Genomic DNA, 22,962 nt, shown 5'->3' on the forward strand with positions numbered 1-22,962 from the left:
TGACTACTGTTTATTGAGGGATTGTTTACTGAGCATGCCTGCAGTGTGTTTGAAAAGTGCTTTTTTGATTAGGAAGACTTCAAATTGGTTGAAATAACCCAGAAGTTTCTGGCAGCTGTGATAAAAGCTTGTACAAGTTTATAAATGAAAATGAAGAAGGCCTCCTAAATTGTGTTACTACAATATATTTTACATTGTATAACATGTCTGTTATGGATGGGACAAAATCCTAATATGGCATCTAATATATTCTGTTATGATACAAATATTAAAGTAGTGGAGTTAAAAATATATATAATTTTACTAAAACAGGCAGCTGCTGAATAACCACTGTTACTTACCAAAGTAATTTCATAAGACTTTGCGGAGGAACTTGTAACATGAATGACGGTATCGTGATGGTGAATCGAATCATGTTGAAGAGGAAGACAACTGGGAACACAAATGGTCAATTAGTCATAATCGCACAAACAGGATTCTAAAAAAGGAATAAGACTCTGCATTTTCTTTCTATCGTCTGAAAGCAGAGATAGTGGTTACAGCAGCACTTCAATCAACATTAGGTTTCGAAATGGAAATTTCACTCCCCCACGGTGCTTTGAGCCTCAGTAGAAGTATAGCATATCATGCTATATATTTTTGACTGCAGCGAAAACTATGTCTAAAGTCATATTTGTATGATCTCTCGAGAGCGATGTAAATGACTCCATAAATCAACATCTGTTAGAGGAACAGAACCATCTGATTCTTCATGCATGATTCTTTTTTATTTGTTTTTAACACCTTTCAGATGGTTTGTTCATAAATGCGCACTGAATGAGAACCTCAGATGGCATACGCTGTGTGTTATCAATTAAAGACACCGCCTAGGCATTGAATGAATAAATTATCTCATCTGTTTTAAACTGAGAGTGTGAACATAATCTAAATATCAGCTTCACTGATTCAATTATCACAAGCAGTGACTCCAAGTTATGGAACCAGTTTCAAAAGTAAAATTTATGTTTCCTTTTTCTTCTTGACAACTGCTTATGTACTTATGTTCATTCTGTGGAAATTCAGTTAAACCAAAAAAGAAAATATAGTAAAAAATATCATTAGCACACGCCAGACTTATAAAGGCATGCTGACAGTTGTCATGCCCAGTAATGTCATGAATCTATTCTCTAGAGCAACGCCCTCCAACTCAAACAACAACATCAGTCCTCTAGAGTGTCCAGTAGAAACAGGACAGCAACAGTACTCTTGTCTCTGACTGCTGACTGATGAAGTTGCTTAACGATACCTTTAACAGTGTAAAACAACTGTTTCCTATGTCTGCAGACCACTACACTCCTACCTACATGTATTACTACTACCTGTTACATCCAGTAACCCTCCGTTCTACAATAGAAAGCCCCATGTTTCCATTTTTGTTAGTCTTTTTTGTGTAGTCCCTGTTGCTGAGTATTTCCACTCCCAGCACAAATCAATAATCAGGCAGGGTAGAAGCAGCTTGCCAGAGACCTTTGCTATCAGTTAGCATGAATGCCTTGCTGGCAAGCTGTTGGTCTGCCACTTGGGAGAATTGTCAGCCAGGAAGTACACTATTACAGGCCTCCTCATGGGACCTTTGTGCTTCACCCACAACAGCCACATCTAGGTACTGGTACAGATGCATATGGTGGCAAAAACATGAGGGTAGAAAGTGTCAAAAGTGATTAAATATTGGCAAAGAATGTTATATATCAGCTTACTATAATGCTAACTATAATATAGGTCGAGAAAGATTGCCCCGGGTGCATTCAGACAGTTATATATGGATATAACTACTGCCTTCAGTATCAATGCATGCTCACCACATCGCGTTACAAAGATAACACAGATTATTCCCTAATCAGTGCTTTGTTGATAACTGTAAGTGCCTGATAAAATATGACTTGAATATAGCTTAGGCAGATTTTTGTATAGCTGGCATTTTTTTTAAGATGCATTCAGAAAAGTTTTGCAACACCAGCAAAGAGAGAATCTGTGTTTTCATTTGCAACACTTTGGAGATGCTCTGTTCTGTCTAGACTGCAAAATTGTTGACAATTTAACCGACCAACTGAACCGTCTGCACTAAGCAATATTATATATTATTATATATTATAATTTATTCAAATTTATTGCAGCCATGAGGAGAACGTCTGTGAATTTCTTTCTTTCATTTTTGGTTTGTATGTAGCTCTGTTTTTCATGTCTTTGCATGTCACACAAAAAAATGAACTATCCAATATGGCAGGGGTATACAGTAGTGAGAAGAAAGAGCTGTAAATGAGGTCTGTAAACATAACTTTCTTTGACCATTACATTATGAATATAAACAGAAAGGAGGAATTTAATTTGGATCGGAGGCCAACACATCCATATTGAAGGGATTTTAGGGCTAATAGTGGTGCTTATGTCCTGAAAGTGCCCTCTCATCGTTTCTCATTTTGAAGGGAAATATTTGAACTACTTAATAAGTGCCTGCTGACCACATACCCAAAGGCCTATTTTTAGCCTACTTCAGCACTTGCTTTTAAAAGACAGAGGGAATGGTGGTTAAAGTATGAGAAATGATCCTACCTGTGCCAAACCTACGCAACAAATAAACAAAAAAGGGGGAAAATGGCTGGGAAAAGAGATTTTACTCACTGCTGATGGTTGAGCATCATAATTTAGTATAATGTTTAATGTGCAGGATTGCCTTAGAGACTTAGGTGAAGATGACATAAGTGAAACTAACAGAATAAGCTTGCCTCCTAACATAAAGTTATTCTGGGTAAAAAGACGTGAATGCTTTCCTAGACCTGTCTGACATTTTACTCTATGGCCCCGCCACCTTTATATGAGATCATTTTTTTTGATTATGTACGTCCTTACAAAGATGCTACTCTCCAGCTCAAGCACACTTAAATATTACTCCAAAGGGATAGACTGAGGATTAAAATACAACAGCGAGAGGTCTTAACAGTTTCTCTCCTCTGCTTAAACTCTTTACCCTCTTAAGAATTCTACTTCCTGTTCTGAGCTGGTATTACTGTTAACAAAATCTAGCCTTAAGTGTAGGGGGAATTTTTTTGAAGGCTTCATAATTCTTCGACTTTTCTTAGAGTTTCATCACTGGGAGCATTTTGTTGTACGAATATGGCTGCAAATCTCTGTAGCAGCAATGGCTTACTTTGCATAAAACATACATGGTGATGAAATTTATAGTGTTAAAGTAGCAATATTAGAATTAGTAGTATTATTTGAAGTAGACAAGCTGAACTTTTGAAATTCCTTCAGTCTATGTCCCCCCTGTTGATCTGGATTCCCAAAGTCATAGAACAATAATTAAATCATGAATACTGCATCACCTGCCCTTACTGGTGGTTTGATATCCTTCTGGCTAATCTCATTGGCTTATCCACCTCTTTGAGTATCTACTGAAGACATCTGTGTCATAGTTAGAAGTTCAGAAAGGACCCTGATTGCTCTTTTTTCCATCATTAATTCCGTAACTATTACATAAATAGCTACAGCTTCCTCTCCTCCACAATCAAGCAGCGCCTTGATGCGAAGGTGAAAATCAGCAGCTTTCTTATTCCTTCCTCATTTTCTTGCTTGTAATCAGCGAGAAGGAGAGAAGGAGACAAAGGAAGGAAAAGACGAGTTGAAGTGGAGGGTTGTGTTATCCAGCACCCAATGGTTTATTGATCCTTTCGGGGCCTCTCCAACCTTCTCTTCACATCATAGTGGAGTAAATTGGACTGTTTTCTTCTGTAGTGATTGACACCTGCTGTCTGCGGGCTATGTTTTTAAACTTGCATTGATATTTCCAGCAGGCTGAAATTACTGTTTTCAGTCTACTCTGGCATTCCTTAGAATGATACAATTCTTTGAGTGCATACAGTGTCTGAGCTGACAGGTGACGAGTGTTAAGCTAAACAACCTACAGTGCATTGTGACAACTCTGTCAACAAAAAAAACAAAGGGAGACGATGACAAATGGCGCTTCTGTCACTTATCGCGAAGACTAACAAAACAGCACAACCCAGTCCAAGCATGAAATCGTGTGTGGAAGGAAATCCTTTGTTTCAAAAAAGATCTAGTGTAGCAGAGTGAGTGCAAAGAAAGATTCGGCACAGTTTTGCGGTTCAGGCCTTTGTTTTAATGTCTCTGCGGGCAGAATGTGCTCCACTGGAAGGCGAGGCATCTATGTCTGGACATACCCAAGGAGATAGTTATTATGAATTCTCTTACAATCAAGACTTCTCTTAATCTCTCTATTTGTCCTTGTCTAGTCAAAATGCTGTTTTCAGACTGAATTTATTCTCACCGTGTCCTTGTGAATCCACAGGATGGGAACAGCAAAATAATGCTGCTTTCTTTTCTGCATATGTTCTGTCTCCCTAAACCTGCTGTAGAAACTTAATGTTAGTTGCCATGATTGAACAATATGTGTTTATTATATTTCCCAGTTCATTCACATGACACTGGTGACTTTTTTAGACCTTAGCCACAGAGCCAGAAACTTCGACACTGGCTGGTAGTGGTTAAGGCTGTGGTCATGTCACTGGGTACAACCACTCTTTGCATTGTTTTGTTGTTTTAGAGGAAGTGACAGCTTCACTGTCAGGGTTAAGATGACCTCCCTGGATGATTAGAGAACTCTAACTTTTGTCCGTAGCTCCAGTTGTTTTCAAGCTCAAGCTAAAACTTTTTTCCCCTTTTTTTCTTTTCTCTTAATACTAATTGCTATCATCATTAGGTGTGCATTTTTAAAGCTAAAATTTGAAAACCATCTGAAACCAGTCATGGTAACTTTTTTAATATTTTACCCAAAGCTGGGTAGTTGTTAAATTGGATGCACTACAATTTAGTTTAGAGCAAACCTAAATCCTGTCATACATGTTACATGTCATATAAAGGACAACAATCCTTCCATGAATGAAGCAAACCAGGTAATAACAGATAGGTATTTTAAACTGAAACAGATATTCAGAAATATGTGTTTATTTGTAATTAAATTCATTACTCTGTACATGCTTTTTCATGTCAGCCTTGGCTCCAGCGTTGAGCACATATCCCTATGTTGTCCAAGTTACTGGAAACCTCAGCTTGCCCCTTCCTTAGTTCTCCATTCAACTTCTAACTTTAAACCAATCTCTCATCTGCTAATTATCAGTGGTTGCAGAGTATCCCTGGGGTCTGATCAGCACCTAGTGTCTCATAATCCAACCCACCACTCAATCCTGTGGCGCCTCATACTGCTGATTAAGGGATCTGAGCCCATACAAAAATAACTCACCTCTAACTCACCTCCACAGTCCTCCCCTCTCCTCATTTCTTGATTGAAAAATCTTCAGTTCATTTGGATGTATCTTCCACACATCATTAAAGAACAACCTAATACAGTGATCAGTACTCTTGTGGAAGTAACAACATCCTCTAAGTAAAACTGATTTTAATCACTGAAGCATAGTGTTCTGGTTCATCACAGTTCATCTAGCTACTTTAAGAAAAACATAGCTGGGATTCTGCTAATGAGAGCCCTTAGCAGACTCATTTTTCATTTGTAAGCACAAAGGAAAGAGTCAGGAGCCCAGTCTGGTATTAATAAGAACATCATCTGTGCTGCAGATCAGACTTCTCCCTGCATCTGAAAGCTTGATCGGCTCCATCACAAGCTTTCTAATCAATGCTGATGGATGACGGCCATGAACAACATTTTCACTTATATTTTCTTGTACTTGATCTTATCCTCAACCAGCAATAAAAGCCCATAACACCATTATTTCAATAATAGTGCATTTTTTCTTTCTCTTTAGAAACTGTTGGTTATTAATTTCAATTATAAGGTCATTCATTAATGTACATCGAGCAGATTCCCTTAGATTTGTGTACTACGCACAATCACTCACGCAAGTTGTGATAAATCACTGGAAGAACTGATGTTCTCCAACAGCATTACTGCAGCTATAGAGTATTAATCATAAAGGGACAGATTATTACCTGTCCTCCATCCATCTTTTGCTTGTGACATCGCCGGGTCTAAACAAACAATCACATGTTGGTATTATCCACGCTGTGTTTGTCTGTAGGCACAGACAAACGGTTCTTATGGATCCTTGGCTGGTGCCAAACAGTTCTGGTATTTTTCTACTGTAGTTTAAGATAAAACCATGATTTATTTGAAGACACAATGAGTGAAAAGACAATTACAATTACAATCCACGAGTAAAAACTGAGCTTTTGAAAAACTCCTTACAGGGTGAAGGAAGGGCACCCTGCTTGTGACTGACAAGATTTTCTTTGTTTGTTCTGCAGCATCTCCAACTGTCCCTCCGCTACGCTCGGAGCATTTCAAGCCCTGTCATGAGAAGGACTTGGCCTACTGCCTAAATGGTGGCGAATGCTTTGTCATCGAGACACTCAGCGGGCCTCACAAACACTGCAAGTAAGTGATAATATTATTGAAATACCTCTGCTTCTTTACTTTCTTGTGTTCTCTTTCCTGCATCCACAGCCTTTGCATTCTCCAGAGATTTCTGTTGTGTCTGTTCGGTATATGGTTGGTTGTTCTGAGATTTAGCTGTATACTTTGGATTAGATACTTGATATATCATCATGCTACATATATTAAAAGTGATAATCAGTTAAAGGACATGCATACAAAATAGGCAGTTTTTCCTGTCTCTTTTCTAAAGGATAGATGGGTTAGGTTTTGTTCAGTGTTGCATATCTGGTGTAAATTTGTGTGACGCAACTATACACCAAATATAGTAAAATATGCAACGAGTTAAAGAAAGAATCTCCCTGCCAAACACTCACATCACCTCATCGAGAGGTTTGCAAGATGATTCTGTTTCTTTCTTTAAAGATAGAAGCTTTTATTCACAGCACTTAACATGAACAAATGATAGGAGTCTTAGACGTCAAGACCTAAAAAGGCAGCACACTCTCCTCTAATCCACTCTGCTGTTTAGTGTTAAACAAATACTACAAATTTCTCAGCAACGGCTAATTATGCTTCTTCCTGGTTTCACCTCTTCCTGCCCAAAAGCTCTGCAGGTAGTCGCATATTGAATGATCTACTGGTTAAGCAAGGTTTGTGAGATACTGAACATGTGCACCGATGACTATAAATGCTGTGAATCTATGCTGACAACTGCTACCCACTGTGAAGGGGTAAGCTAAGAAAAAATCCAGTGAATGCAAAGTATTTGATATTGTAGCAGCATCTGTAGGGACTGCTTCTTTATTTGACTTACTTTATCAAAAGATTCTTGCATCTTTGTCTTCCTGCTGTGTGTGTGTGAGCATTATATTAATATCTACGTGCACCTTATTTGTCCCAGATTTGAGAGTAGAGCTCATGGGCACTTAGCCCCTTTAAATGTGGGGCCTTTTACTAATTAAGTCCCAGAACAACTTCTTCCAAAATCTAACCTCCGGACTTCCACCCGACCTCTTTTTCAAAGAGTGTGTTTTTCCAGCCCTGAGCTACGACTATACATCCATACGCATGTGAAAGTGTGCATGTGAGCATCCACAAATGAGGAAGGATTCTACTCAAGCAATGGAAGACTCGCTAAGCCGAAAAAATAAGATCAAAATGAATATGAGATGCAGTGATCATTGTGCATTTGAACACCACACATGCACTCGATCTCTTACACAAAAACAACAAACCACAATACTGTGAGAAGTCACCTCACATGGGAAATTTGTTATTTTCTGTTTACAAGTCTGCTTGCATGCTGCTGGCCAGTAATCAGTAGCCGGTCTCAAGTTGAACATCTGCAGGCAGTTACAGTTTAGACTCACAGATTTCGGCCAGCAAATGGACTGTTATCATGCTTATGGGGTCAACAGAGCTACGGAGAATCAGACAGCAGGATTTGGACTTTACAGATAAATTATGCTGTTTTTGGGGGGGTTAATTTTTTTCTGGAATAGGTTATGTGCCATATAAAATACGGTACAGGCATTAGAGGTTGTCCTACATTGGTTAGCCACTTCTGTAGTTTTCAGTTGATTATGCACTGTGAGGTTCAGTAAAAACTCCACCAAGCCCAGAACAATCAGTTTTTTTTCTCTTTTATTACAAGAACAGTGTTGTAGCTTGAACTATGATAAGAAAACCACAGAACAGAGAAAATGGGTGAGAAAGACCAAGGTGTAGGTGGATGAGGAGTTGGAGATGGGGGAGGACTGTTGTCCTCCCCGGCTCACTTCTGTTGCCATGACAACCCAATAATCTGTGGACAAGCTCAGCTGTTAAAGAGTGGAGGGTTGCGATGTATGCTGGGACTGCCTTGATCAGGCTGCCTGTGAATGTTAATGCGTGTGAGGTAGAGAACAGCAAAGAGCTTAATCGTGTGGCAGTGAGCTTTCTAAAGGAATAATATGGACCATCGAGCAATACGACATTCACTCTGAATCTGAATAACAGCTGGTGTGACAAAGCAGTAAAACTAAGAAGTGTGTTGGTTAAAAGATAACATTTGGAGTTTAGAAAGGGTCATCTTTAATATTTAGGAACTGATTAGACTAAGATGATGCTTCATAGGAATACTTCAGAAGTTGATCTACTTCCTGAGTGAGGCCTTTAAATATTACAAACCATATAAAAGAGGATACATTTTGTTTCAGCTGACTCGCTTCGAGACATTAATTTATCGTCATCAACAAAAGAATGATGAATTTCACCGCAGGCGTGAGATCAATGCATAATCTGATTCAATTTGTGTTTACAACAAATTGAGACAAATCCACTTATAAAAGTGTGATCAATTCAGACAGTAAATGGGGATAAATTGAGCCGGTTTGTGGCATTATTTGCCACTGAATTAATCATTTTTTGTTAGTAAGATGAAACCTGATCCTTTTTGCAATGATTTCCTCCGACGAGTCATAACTCAAGTATCAAGTGGCATTCCCAGCCAGCTGTAAAACAGGTGTAGATTGTCCCCGGGAGCATTGTTTAGCACTGACACTGTGTGCAACGCTCGCGTTTGCCATCCTTATGGGATGGCTGCAGAGTCCGAAGGAGATGTGAGTCATAAGGACTGCTCGTCCTCTCACACAGAGACCCACCGTGCATACATGCCAGTGCTCCATGCTTTGGGCAACATAGTCAGGCATTCATTAGTGCTCAGCTAACCAGGAAATTAGTCACTGTGCTAAGATAATATTTTAAGAACATGGCAAGAGGCCAATGCATTGAGTTTTAAAAGTATGTGATACTGAATTTGATTAATTACTTTTTTGAGCTAAGCGTGATTTTTTCCGAAGAGGACCAAAGGTCTAATAATAGCTTTGGTGTAACTACTGCTTCAAACAATGTCTGTTTAAATATCTTTCTGACCATTTTTTCCTAAATACTTTTACAGTCATTTATCTCTTTATTCTTATCCTCTGATTTTAGAGAGAATTGTTGGCCCCGAGTAACAAATCTGCTATACGCCGATTGTCGCATTCACCCTACTGAGCCAGCGATCCAGGAAATTTCACTTCACCGCTTCTTTCTTGGAACACTTTTATTTATTCTGTCTTCAGAGTTGCATGCAATGAATTTGGTTTCTGGACAGTTTAGTATTTATTTCCTTCTGCCAGAGTGACCAGGCAAAAACTGTGTCCTTCTGCCTAGTTAGCTAAGCCCGTCTCACTGCCCTCTGTTGAGAAGCTGTTCCAAAGCGTCAGGAAGGAAATCTCACCTGGCAAGTAGAGATGGTGTGGGTTTAGAAGAGATCCTTCCAGAGCCCGAGCCAATGAGAGAGGACAGTGACACAGATACTCTCTGGAGGGTGGAACCAGATATACCACGCACGAGCCCTGGTGCTGCTTGTGTACAGCCAGCTACGATGGTTCAGTGTGTGTTGCGGGTCATACAGTTGACCTCTCATTGAGTGAGGGTGTTTTTGAGCAATGTAAAATCTTACTGTGGGACCCACAGTGAACCTTTTTTAAAACACAAAACATGATGGAAGGGGGCTTGCTGACTTTTAATTTGCACTTTTTTGCTCAGAGGTCTTTTTTTGAATTGAATGAATGTGGAGCACATTGCTCAACAGCACTGAATTGAAAAACTAAACAGCCGTAGGTTTAAAACATTGTTTAAGACAAAGAGTACTGATATAAAGGGTATTGATGTTTCAGATTTTATTCATTTGATATCTCTTTTTTTTGCTTCATCATTGATAGCGAAAGGCCACATGAGAACCTCTCCACAATTTTAAACTTGAGCATTTCATGATTAAATGACCCTTGAGCTGATGTGTTGTGCAGGTACAAACATGCAATGGAGGCCGTGTCTAAAGTTTAGATAAAACACTATCAAAAGAATGAATAGAATACAACACAATATTTTGTAGCACTCACTTGCCAAGGATTCCTGTGTTTTCTGGCACGACGTGAAGAACGAGATGGGAGGGGTAAGGTTCCACTGCTTTCTGGAGTATAATCCTCCTTCCCTTACTCACAATCCTCCTCATCTTCCCTCCTGTCTCTGTGGACTCCAGTCTTGTCTTTTTCTTGGTGACCTTAGGCTTTTCCAAAGCATTCAACCATGGATCAGCCCCACTAGATTGACTTGGGCCGCACAGGTGCGAGGAGCGGCTGCACAGAGGAATAGATGACTTTACTTTCCCTCCTCGTGCACACATACACACACTTACAAGCCAATTAACAAGAAGCATGCATGAAATTGAAAACATAGCAGCCATAACACACATTTAAGCTGCCAGTAAACAAGCTGATTAAAATGTATATGGAAAAACACAGGCGTGTGACACATTTGTGACAGAATTCCAGTGCCAGGTCATGTTCACCACATAAAATGTTATCACATATTGTTTTTAAATATAGCATAAATTGGAAAAAAAGAATGTTTTCAACAAGCCGCACGAACTGTCCTTTGGGTTTGTTATTACGATGCACTGGGTGATGGAGATAAAGATAGACATAAGGTAAAGAACCATGTGCTCACATATAAACACAGTTTGATGGGGAATGTTTTAAGCCAAACCAAAATGCTTTCCTCAATCTATCCAACTAATTAACCAGCAAGTAAAAGCAAAATTAAAAGGTGAGTGTTCTCATTTGATAATTACAGCCTTTAAATGTGGACCGCGCTGCTCGTTAAAAGGTTGCTGTGCCTGGCGTGTTATGGCATCAATGCCAAGGACACCTCGTGTGTATCTTTGCATCTGCAGCAGCATTTAATAGACCGGTTTTGACTCTTTATGACGACAGCACATCAGGAAAATTGTTTGCATTAACAAGTTTCCATTAAAATGTGATGTGAAACAATGTTTTAGATTCTTTGTTGTTTTTACAAAGATGTTACTTTATTTTGATGCCTGATCATTATGCAGAATGTGTTTCCCCTGAGTTAGGGCTGCACGATTAATCGTTAGAAAATCGCGATCTCGATTCATACTTACGTGCGATCTCATTTCCAAATGACAACGATTAAAAAAAAAAAAAAAAAAAAAAAAAAGACAACGACGATTGTACCGCATTTTGATCCGGGACGTAATCTGCATGAAAACAAGCGCTCCCTCTTCCTGCTCAACAAATGACAAGGGCGGAGCCTTATACCACGTGATACAGAAGCTGTGCCGTGATGCTCAAATTGGCAGGAAAAAACAACGGAGAACACGTCAGGGATGATGAGAAAGTGACAGGAGAAAATTCGTCCTGGTCAACCACCCAAACATCAATAACGGGAACCTTATACAGCGCTTCCCTATACACGTCGAACTCCCGCAGGCACAAAGAAATTACGGAGGCTGTTACTTATCACCTGACCAAAGATATATCAACACTGTGCAAAACGAGGGATTTAGGAAAATGATCAACACCCTAGACAAAGCTACACAGTGCCGTCCCCAACTATTTTTCTATTGTTGCACTACCTGCTCTATACACGCAGTGTCGAGCAACGGTGGAGACGGAATTTCAAGCAGTACAACATTTTGCGGCAACCACAAAATGTGAGACATTTATTGTTTTTATGTTTATTTATTGTTTTTATGTTCAGTTTCAACTGTTACGAAGTTGATGTGCAGTTAATAAGTGCAATAAATATTTATATTGGAAAAGAAAATCGTGAGAGAATCGTGATCTCAATTCTAAGCAAAAAAATCGTGATTCTCATTTTATGCAAAATCGCGCAGCCCTACCCTGAGTGAAACCTTTGTGTCTTCTGCCCATTATCTTTTAGTAAAATATCGACCATCGACAGCACAGAATTTTTTGCTTCACATCCGATTTTTGTCTCATTTCCAGCGTTAGCAAGTGTGGTTTTGGCTTAAAGATTTTTTTTCCAAATATTCAAACAGTGTTGCAAGTGGCATTTAAATGCTGTTGAGCCAACGGTTATAAATAATGTTTGATAATCCTCTGCTTTTCAGACATTTTTCAACCAGTGCTCACTAACTCCAGAAAGCATTTCATACTCAAAGCTCATGAGACTTTAGTCAATGTCACATTCCGCTGCCCTGAACTCTTTGCTCTGGGCATTTGGAAAAAAACATTTAATGCAATCAGTCACACAAAAACGGACACATGTGAGAGTTATCCCAAGATACCCCCCGACATCACATTCCAACTGTGAGTTTGTCAGGAGTCAAGGAGTGTGTATATAGGGGTCAGTGCATTCTGTGAAATATTGTTTCTGTCAGCAGGGATTTACCTTGGCTGGATAAAGGTGTGTCAGATGCTCCCTACAGAGAATATTTTTATAAACAAAGCAATGTCCAAGTATGTTGTCATTAGAGAAACAAAAAAATCTTTATTGCTAATTAAATTCATAAACTGCTCGGATGCTGATAAAAAAGAAAATCCTTTTTTTTTCTTAGTCACTTCTTCTCCATCTTTCTTCCCTTTTCCTTCTCCAGACAGCCCTCCCTCTCTCTGTTCTCTTCTCTTTTGCTTTGTCGATTTCTCTAAACCCTCTTCGCCATCTGTGCGATAATAATGGCACACCAGTGGGAGTTCCACTGGTGTCTTTCTGACAGTAATAAACAAGGCTGATGCCATGGCATGCTTTCGAGGTGGGAGAAAATTAAACAGATAAGAGACCACATATTGTGGCTAGAAGGCACCGCTTTTGGTGAGCGAATCCTCCAAGATGCAAAGAGGAGCACTCAACGTGCCTGGGAATGAAAAGCAGAAGCTGGAAAGAATTTTGGACCAGGAAACAAGCAATAAAATGGCTTTTTGGGCGACATGGTGACGGAGAGGGGCTGAACAGAGAGCAGTGGTGGCCAAATGTTAGTGTGTCACTGTTTGCTGATTAAATTAGAGCACAATGAAGGCTTGATTATCACTTGGCAGCTCAAACAGCTACCATCAAGCTTCATATTGTGGCTAAAACTAAAATAAAACATTCAAAACTAGCTTGTTTTTGTTGGTGTAAAACCCCCAGTTGGCATTTATTTATGGTTTTGCTTTACAGTGCTCAGCATCACACTGAGTGACCAAGGTATAGTATACATGTACTGATGGAAACCAGACATGTATTCACAAGATGCAGACATGCTCACCTTGCTATATTCAGCCTATTTATATCAAAACCACACCATTAGGACTCTAATGCACATTGTGCAAGCGTCTTATGTCCATTTGAAGCTTTTGCTGAAGAGCACATCATCACTGTGCACCAGTGATGGCATGCTCAAATTTGGAAGGTAATTATAGAATTATGTCTGATTGGTGTTATTTCCAGTGGTTGTGAGTTTTCTCAAGCTGTCTTCTCAGTGCCATTTCTTAGTCTCAGCAACTTCTGAGCGTCTTATTGATTTGTATTGATGGCTTTGTTTGTCTTAATTAGAAAGATTTACCAACTTTAATTGTGCAATTGCATTAGCTCTCTCAGTTTGGTAAACAGCACAAAGTATCCAATTAAGGCTGTTTCATGAACGTACTGTACATACGCACTGTGCATGCACGCATGTGCACGCATGTGTGTGGGTGGGAATGAGCATGTGTAAGACTGGAGTCTCTTTATCATAAGCATAATATGAATAATGTGAATTTATTGGTCAAAACTGTCTCTAGAAAAGAATCTACACAGTCATGTTTGTTGAAGGCTGATGAATCTGTTATGACAGTGATGGGGAATCATGAACTGGGATCTGCACTGTGAGAGCGCAGAAACACTTGAAAGCTTGAAATAATTGTCAAATTCAACACTGTTATGAGTAATAGCACTTACACAAATTATGATCATTAATCAAAAAGACATTTTCCTGTGAATAGCACTCAAAGCCTGTGCCAGCGGCAGTTTTTTTTTCTTTTTTAAAGGTAGTTTGATGAAGAATATCCTGAAGCAACTGGGTAAAAATGCTGTACTTGGGTGACACTGTTGTATTGTCACTGTAGCTTGCCTTCACCGGTGTGTGAATGTGAGAGTGAATGAATAGTGGTATTGTAAAGCGCTTTGAGGGGTCCCGAAAAGCGCTATATAAATGCAATCCATTATTATTATTATTATTTTTTTTTTTTTTTAAATCTTTTTCTTTTGAAAATACTGCATTAGAGTATTGCTCTGCAGTAAAATAATATGTTACCCAACACAAAAATGATAGAAATTTGGTAAAATTAGCATAGTTAGCACATGCATGAAACAAACACTTTTTGGATGCACAACACAATGATTTTTGTAAACATCCACTGTTTAAACCCACTTTTAAAAAAAAGCACACTTGAGATTTGGTGCCTAGACTTGAGAGACATGAGGTTTATAGTTAAGGTAATTATGCAAAAATGAAAAATAAGCATCATGACTTGAATTTTGGGGTTTGGTTTGCATGAATTTCTGTCTGCTGTGACAAAAATCCTAATCGACTTTCCTTCTGGTTTGTGCTGTTTCTGTTTCGTGCTTTGACATGAGTGACAGCCAGGATGTTTTTCATTATAAGAATCAGTGATATAAATCAGTGAGCTGAAATAGGATCACATTTTTATTCCAACACCCACACAGACTCATCATTCCGAGGCTCATAACTTACTACGATGCAGTTCGCCACATTCGGTCATAGGCAGTAAAAGGGGTATAAGCATTTCAAAGGTGTGTTCGGAGACACAACACACACACATACATCCAGATATCATACATGTCTGACAGCTCTGTCAAGGCTGTCAGGGATACACTGAGGAAGGAGAAAAAGGAGAGTCATGACCTCATGGTGCGAGACAAAAGCAAGAGGCAGAAAAATAAAGGCGAGAGACGGAGATGGGGTTACAGGAAGTGTTTGGCACATCAAAGCTTGAAGAACATTGCAGCGTTATCCTCGATAATGATGCACAAAAACTCACAAGATGTGTAGCGCACAGTAACAAAACTCAGAGTGAAGCAGAGGAGAGTGAAAGGAGATAGTATGGGTGGGGTGGGGGAGTGGATGAGGATGTAGACATACAATAATTTGGTGGTTCCTAATCAAGGCACCCCTTTCAAGTCAGCAGGTTTGATGTGGTAATAGGATGCAAATGTATGCAAATGAACCTTCTTTTCCCTCAAAACTCTGAATTTGCTTTGCCCCTTCATGCAGGACGGGAGAACCCTGAATAAACAGGCGAACAAGACACGGGACTATTGACTATAATTTAATTATTATTATAATTTTTAATGATAGTGAAAGTTTTAAGTTGGCACCAAAGACACTGTAATTTACCCTGCCTGTACCTGAACTCAGGCATAGAGGTGAATATCAGCATGTGCGCCATCGAAAAAGAACTTTTATAATGAACGCAAAAAGCAAAAGCTGTTGTAAAATATATATTTACATAAGGAATTGCTGAGGAAAGGAGAAAGGCAGGAATATGGAACATAGAGACGGAGATTGCAAGCGACAGAGAGGGAGAATAGAAAAAAAAGAATAACTGAAGACAAGCTGTGCCTGCAATGTTAAGCAGGTCTGGAGTCCCAGTGCTACCTGGGAGCTATACCAGCCTGCTGATGTGTGTTTTCACTGTAGTGCACTTCACTCTGAAATGGCAGCAGCGCCCCAAGCCCAGACATGTCTGTCTCCTTCTCTGACTAACAAGAAGCAGCCCTCAGTCAGGATATTTTCAGAATAGCGAGGCTTGATTACACATGTAATCACACATGCAATGCATGAACCCTATGGCAAAACACCCACACTCAGATGCTTTACAAACCTTTAACAAGGAGAGGGCTCATGCATAGTCCCTGCATACAGCGGCTCCCTCATGCACCTCATTATGTGTTCGTGGATTTTTTATGTTTTCCCATCCTGTCAAGAAGAGAATCTGGTCAAGGTCACTGTAACACTGACACTCGGCTAATGGTCAATTTGACATTCAACCAGACCCAATTTTATTCTCTTTTAAACATGCTTTTTGTCCAATTACTGGCAATTAAGTATTTTCTGAAAAGCCAGAAATCACCTCTGAAGCAGTGTTATTAGACCTGACCCAATGCACAAGCTAACTGATCGCCTGCTTGGGGTACCTGTAGCCACAAGGGGGCCCACAAGGGCACTTGTCTCCACTTGAGAGTGAATTAATGGAATAACAATAGGGCACACTTTTGTTCTGACCTAGCTGGGCAGTGTAGCTCCTGAACTGTGTGACCTACTGGCTGAAAGTCACTTCTGGGGCTTTATTCAGTGAAATATCACACAGAATTGTAGTCAGGTTAAAAATATTACATGTTAAAGTGTTCTGTCTCCCAGTAAACTATCTCTGGTCATAGTATAAAAGATATGCTCCGTATTCAGTTATCTCGGGATTCTATATAAAAGATTCAGTTTAATAAATAGTGCCTTTTTACATTTTATTATCTTTGCATTCTTAAACTGAAGCTCAGGTGCAAACTGTGGAGGAAGGATTGCAGTGGGAGTAGAAGAACTCAGGTGTGAGATGTGACTGTGTGGCACTGGGAAGCAGCGTTTTGGTTTTTTTTTTTAGACCCTGTTTGGAACTGGTGCCCAGTGCAGAGCCAACTGGTGAAGCTTAAAGTAGCGCAGCTCTTTATTGTTTGCGTTGGAGTGAGGCTGAACTCATTCCAGCTGCACCTGCCTGTTGTTAGGCTTAAAGTCCATCCTCAAAAAGGCAAAGTGATTGCCCTGGAGCTGACAGTTGGTCACAGGGGGGCATTCCCGGTTTTGGTTGTGAAAATGGTAAATGGCCTGTATTTATATAGCGCTTTACATATCCAGTCATCCACCCATTCACACACTGGTGATGGCAAGCTACATTGTAGCCACAGCCACCCTGGGGCGCACTGACAGAGGCGAGGCTGCCGGACACTGGCGCCACCGGGCACTCTAACCACCACCAGTAGGCAACGGGTGAAGTGTCTTGCCCAAGGACACAACGACCGAGACTGTCCAAGCCGGGGCTCGAACCGGCAACCTTCCGATTACCAGGCAACCTCCCAACTCTTGAGCCACGATCGCCCCACCAAATAACACCACAAATAACACTTTAATTATTTCCCACTTCACAACATTATCTCCAACAGTTATTTTTGCCTGTCACTAAAAGTCACTGTATGTGCATGTTGCTATGAGCCGCTACCTGTATGTGCACGCCTTCAAGCTTTGGTAGGGCTAACAATGGACCTTATAATGAGTTCACCCAGGTTAAATGAGGCACTCAGGTCATTCTCTCATCATAAAAGAAAACCATTTGTGTGCACACTTGGATGTTACAGTACACAAGAATGCACCAAGCGTTTGATTTGGTTAGTTTTTAATAGCAGTATATTTTTAAAAATACATCAGGGATTAAATAAAGAATTTGTCTAACAAATTCTACAGATTGACATACTGTGGGTGATGTTTTGGTTCAATGAGAGGAAAATTCCTCTGGCATTGTGATAATTGGATTAAATGACTTACATTCCAAAACATACTAATCACAGCAGCAACACTTTCAGAAAGACAGTCATGTAACATTATATTATTGCTATTATTGAATTATTACAGATACATCTCAAAGATGAATCAGTCTGCTTACTCACGAATTGTTTTGTATTGAATTTGAGTCATGAAATGGGAATCGGCTGAGGGAGTACCAAAACTCGCAGACTTCTTGGAGTAATATTAATTAAAGCTAAAAATGATGAAAAATGCTGAAATAATTGGATTCAATTTAATCAATAAATGAAACCGTCATTCCATATGATTTCTAATCGGTGTATCCTAATCTGCATTTAATATGTTTCTCATTCATTTTCAATTTTATTAGAATGTGCACATGAATATGTATATAGGTGTGTGTGTGTGTGTGTGTGTGTGTGTGTGTGTGTGTGTGTGTGTGTGTGTGTGTGTGTGCGTGTGTGCGTGTTTGAGACAGAGAGAGAGAGACTTTAAGTGTGATTGTTATATGTGTATAAACACTTTGGACTATAAAAAGATAATCATGTGCCGGAGAAACATGGCTAATAATGGAGCCATTATTTTTCTTCTTTGGTTTACTGCAGGGCTGTTTGTGATTGACCAAGAGTGAACATGCTATTTCAGGGTTGCAACCCCACAATTCTTTGCTGCAGGCTGAGACTGGGCATAAAGGAGGTTTTCCCTTTTCAAGCTGTGGTCATGAAGGCCATAGGTTGAACGCAGCATCTGTCAGGAGATGTCATGCTGTTCCGTACCTGACATCCATTTGTCTGTTTTCAGCTTGTTAGGGATAGAGGTGAGTGTAGGTCCTTGAACACCTCGCTGATGTAAGTGGAAGAAGGAAAAAGTATTTCCAGAGAGATTTGGAGTACAACGGCCAGAGAGAACAGAGGAGAGGACATAATGGGAGTGATCCTAATGGATGCTGACAGTCCTCCCTGTCTAAGTCCAGTGCTTCTCATTCACTGGAGATCAACCTAATGTTTTCTCACACATCGATACATCGATTTCACATATACCATCATAGATACAAACAGCGCTTTAAATATTTAGTAATTTAAAAAAATAAAAGTAAAAACTCACCAATTTGTGATATAGTCACGACCTATAATCTACCGAGTTGTTTCCATCAATCCATTCTCATGTATAGTGGTTATAGTTGTTAGTTATAACTATATCACTTGGTTAGGGTTAACTGTAGGCATTAGGTGCAACTTGGTTAGGGTTAGACATTAAACTATTTACTTTGGTTTAAATTATAAGCCAGTCACATATTATAAAACTTTGTTTCATGGTTGCCATGGTAACACCGCCCACTTTTTTTCTGCAAAAATAAAAAAAAATGTGTTTCTCACATGAAATCAATTTCCTATTTCCTAAAAAAATTACTTACAAATCTGTGCTTGATATCATGAAAAAAAAGCATAAGAATTAATGGAAGTCAACATAAAATATGGATTACTTTTATATGACCTTTGTACATTTTATTTGGGCCAAGTGGCATTTTGAGTCTTCTTATGTTTTTTTGAGTCCCAAAAAGTTGATTCTGTTCATCTGACTTCTTTATACTGAAGAAGTCACTTGGATGAGTGACATTTGGCTCTTTCTCCCACTGAAAACTTTCCATCCACATGGAAAGAATCAACTTTTTGGGATTTACTTACCTGCATCAAGACTCTTTTGTTGTGTCTTAATCCCCCAACAAGTCCAAAAGTCTAAAACTTTTGCACACAATGGCACACATACAAAAGCAGACAAAAATTCTGAGTCACAGTTGGACTGGAGCCTATCCCAGCTGCTGCAGAGCGAGAGGCGGGGTACACCCTGCACAGGTCACCTCTCTGTGTTAGTCCAATCTGTCGCAAGGCTAACACAGAGAGACAGACAACCATTCACACTCACCTTCACACATACAGCCCATTTAGAATCCTGTTTTTCCACTGTGGGAAGAAACAGAGTACCTCAAGACAACCCACACAGATATGGGGGATAACATGCAAAATCCAAACAGAAAAAAAAGATCTATATATTGTGTCTGACATCCATAATCAGTTTTTTTTTAAATTGGCTCACCAGTTATGTGGTTAGTCATGGGACATGAAGTTTGGCCTTCATGTTGACATCTCAGAGTTGCTTACTTTTGTTAGTTCCTCAGCCTGAATGTACTTTAATGTGAAAAAAAAGAATTTAAGTGTAAAATGAAATCGGGGCACTGTTGCCAAAAACATCCTACTGGGACATTTAATAAGTCTATGTTCCCTTATGTGTTTCTCTGTGTGTTTATAAGCTATTCTGAGCCTATTAAGTTTTTGTTACACACAGGGTTTTCTTTACATGCTTGGTGTTTCTCTCCCCTTTTCATGCTGTGGCTCCAGTGGCTAGCCCTTGTTAAAAATATTATCTCATACTGACACTCTACAACATTAATTGTCTCTCAAAGAGAGCACACAGTGGCATTAATGTGCATCCGCAGTGTGCTTCTAAAAAATGTTGGCTTGTGATTGGTGTATTATTTTTTTTTTCTTCCTACAATTATTATTAGACTAAATATAAAATGACACTACTGAGAATAGCATTTAAATTTATAGCCAATATATTGCCAAATAACATTTGCGGTCACATTTGAGTACCAGCTATAAATTGTACTGCTGTATGTATCTGTAACATAATTTTTCACATCTAATGACTTTTATTATTAAACGGTTTAGCACTCAGCTAACAGATAAGCCAGTGAATTTCTACACTTAAGGTTTTTTAACTTTAATAATTTTGATGAATATAAACTACTTCTTTGTGCATTAATCATCAGTACAAAGTCATGGTTGAGGAGTCTTCCGTGATATATCCCATGATAAATACATCTTTCTCTCTTTGCATAATAAAAAAGCAAATGCAAAAATATGCTCATTGATCTAATATCCGCCGTGTTAACCTCCCAAAATAAACTGTTTTTGCATAAAGTCTTCACATTCAGCTCTAGAGAACATTATCTTATTGCTACACAGATGGCCACCTGGCTCCCACTGAACTAACATGGGATGCACTCTCCTGATGTTAATAGCTGCACTCAGATGTCCTGTCCTGGTTGTAAATTACTGTATTTCTGCAGTGGGACTGCAGTCAATAATTTGTAAAAGAAGAGAGAGTGCTTCATCATACCTTCATTATCCAATGGAACTGCAGCACCGCCTTTGCATTCTGAAACAGTGAGAACAAAACCCTCAGAAAAGTCAGCTGTGGATACAACCTAAAGCCTTTGTTGTGCCAAAGAAATACGTTTTACTGTTACTGCTTTGTTGAAGGGGCCAGTGGGGGATTTGCTAATTACCAAATTTTCAAGTTACTAAATATTAAGACCTTGCAACAGTTCATTAAGCTTTTTTTCAAGTCTGTCTCAACTTCCCCGCAGTACGTCTTGCTGAGAAATTCTATTGTTAAAACAAAATGACCTTCAGCTTTTTGTGGAGGCAGATTTTTTTTTCTGTTTTCCTTCCATTGGAAACTTTTTGGTGACATTTTCAACACATCCCTTGAAAATTGCTCAAACCAAACCTTTCTCCTAGCTCCAGCATAACCTCTCAACCTTACCTGTCTTTTTTTCTGTTTTACACACTACATGAATTCTTCTTCTTTTCACTTGTGTACTTCCTAACCCTTTCTGTCATACTCCTGAGATGGAAGAGGACTGCCATTTTCATGTGAGAACTGGTGTCACAGTATCATGCAGAGTGAACAGAATCAAGACGGGAGAGAAGGGAGTTGGTGTGGGTGTTGGAAAGACTTTAAGCGTCTAGCGCAGGTTTGCTTTTATGGCATGTCAATGTGCGGCTCACCCGCTTGATTCAAGAGTCCGTAACAGGCTATAAGAAAAACTGAAGGTTTTATTAAGGTCACAAAGTAACTTTATACTTCCTCTATTAGTGTACAGCACTCTGGCTTATGGAGATACAAAGGGCAGATCGATGAGCATTGCAGATGGAGCAGTGCTGGGTACAAGTCAGAGGAATTTGCTTAGATATGTGTTATAAATCAGCTGATGCTGACAGGAGAGCTCACATGGGTGGCAGCTAATGGTTCCCAGCGTGACAATATAAACATCTGTTTGCTAAAATAATATTACAATGTCACACATGCTGACACATTTTAGTCAAAATCATTCTCATGCACACCATCTTTATCCTAGAAGTGACACTACTAATTAGAAATATGTGTGATCCAAGGGTTACTGACGACTAATTCATCATTTTTGACTCTTCTGCCAGCTAATTTTAGTGTCTCTTTCCCCATTCCTTGGCTCTGTTAGTAATCCATACATACAGTGTACATGTACAGAAAGTGACCAACAAACATATATGTGTTGTTTGGTCACTGCGTGCTGTTTTAATTGCTTCTTTGCTCATTGACATTGATTGTCCAAGTCTGTTTTGGAAGGATCATTCATCATATTTTCTCATTTGGTCATTTTTATGGCGGTAGTGGAGAGCACTTGATGACACATTAACCTAGAATCACCAATAGCGGTGTGATTGTTTTGATCTGGTGGTGATAAAGGCCATAGCATATGACTTTCATCATTTTAAAACTCATCAAGCATCCGGTGAGAACTTGTGATCTATGCATAGGGGCAGATTCATTGTGGGAGAGATGATTCCCATTAGCCCTTTTTCATCATTCATCATAGGATAAAGTCAAAACTCCTTTGCATTGATTTACAGTGACACCTAAATTTTAGCAGAGTAATAAACACAAACCATACCAGCAATCCTACCCAATGCATAAAAAACATTTCCCTTCATATGTCATTTATCTTATATATCAGGGGGGTTTTGGCGGGGGTGGGCGGGTTGTAGCAATAAGACAGTCAAAGGAGCTTGGAAAGAAAAGCGTCTGGTCTTCTTTAAGTTTCCTTGAAGACGTTTTCCCTCTCATCTGAGAAGCTTCTTCAGTTCTAAGAGCAATTGGTTGGAGACTGCCAGATTTTAAGCCCTATGGATGTGTCCCCAGGAAGGTCGTGGACCTCTATTGATCCCCTGTCTAATCACATGAGCCAAGGTGTGAAAACGGGTGTGGGTCACAATCAGCCAAGGTTTCGGGTGAA

General features: G+C 39.4%; 1 protein-coding gene across 1 annotated transcript in view; it reads left to right on the top strand.

Annotated features, from left to right (window-relative positions):
• LOC120443272 (pro-neuregulin-3, membrane-bound isoform) overlaps nt 1–22,962 on the top strand; it is a 215,830-nt gene that overhangs the window by 71,718 nt on the left and 121,150 nt on the right. The window contains exon 2 of the mRNA XM_039621561.1: nt 6,316–6,445. Within this exon, the coding sequence (XP_039477495.1) occupies nt 6,316–6,445 (130 nt within the window). The remainder of the gene's footprint in view (nt 1–6,315; nt 6,446–22,962) is intronic.

This window comes from Oreochromis aureus, linkage group 13 (genome assembly GCF_013358895.1).
Source record: "Oreochromis aureus strain Israel breed Guangdong linkage group 13, ZZ_aureus, whole genome shotgun sequence".
Classification (NCBI taxonomy): Eukaryota; Metazoa; Chordata; class Actinopteri; order Cichliformes; family Cichlidae; genus Oreochromis; species Oreochromis aureus.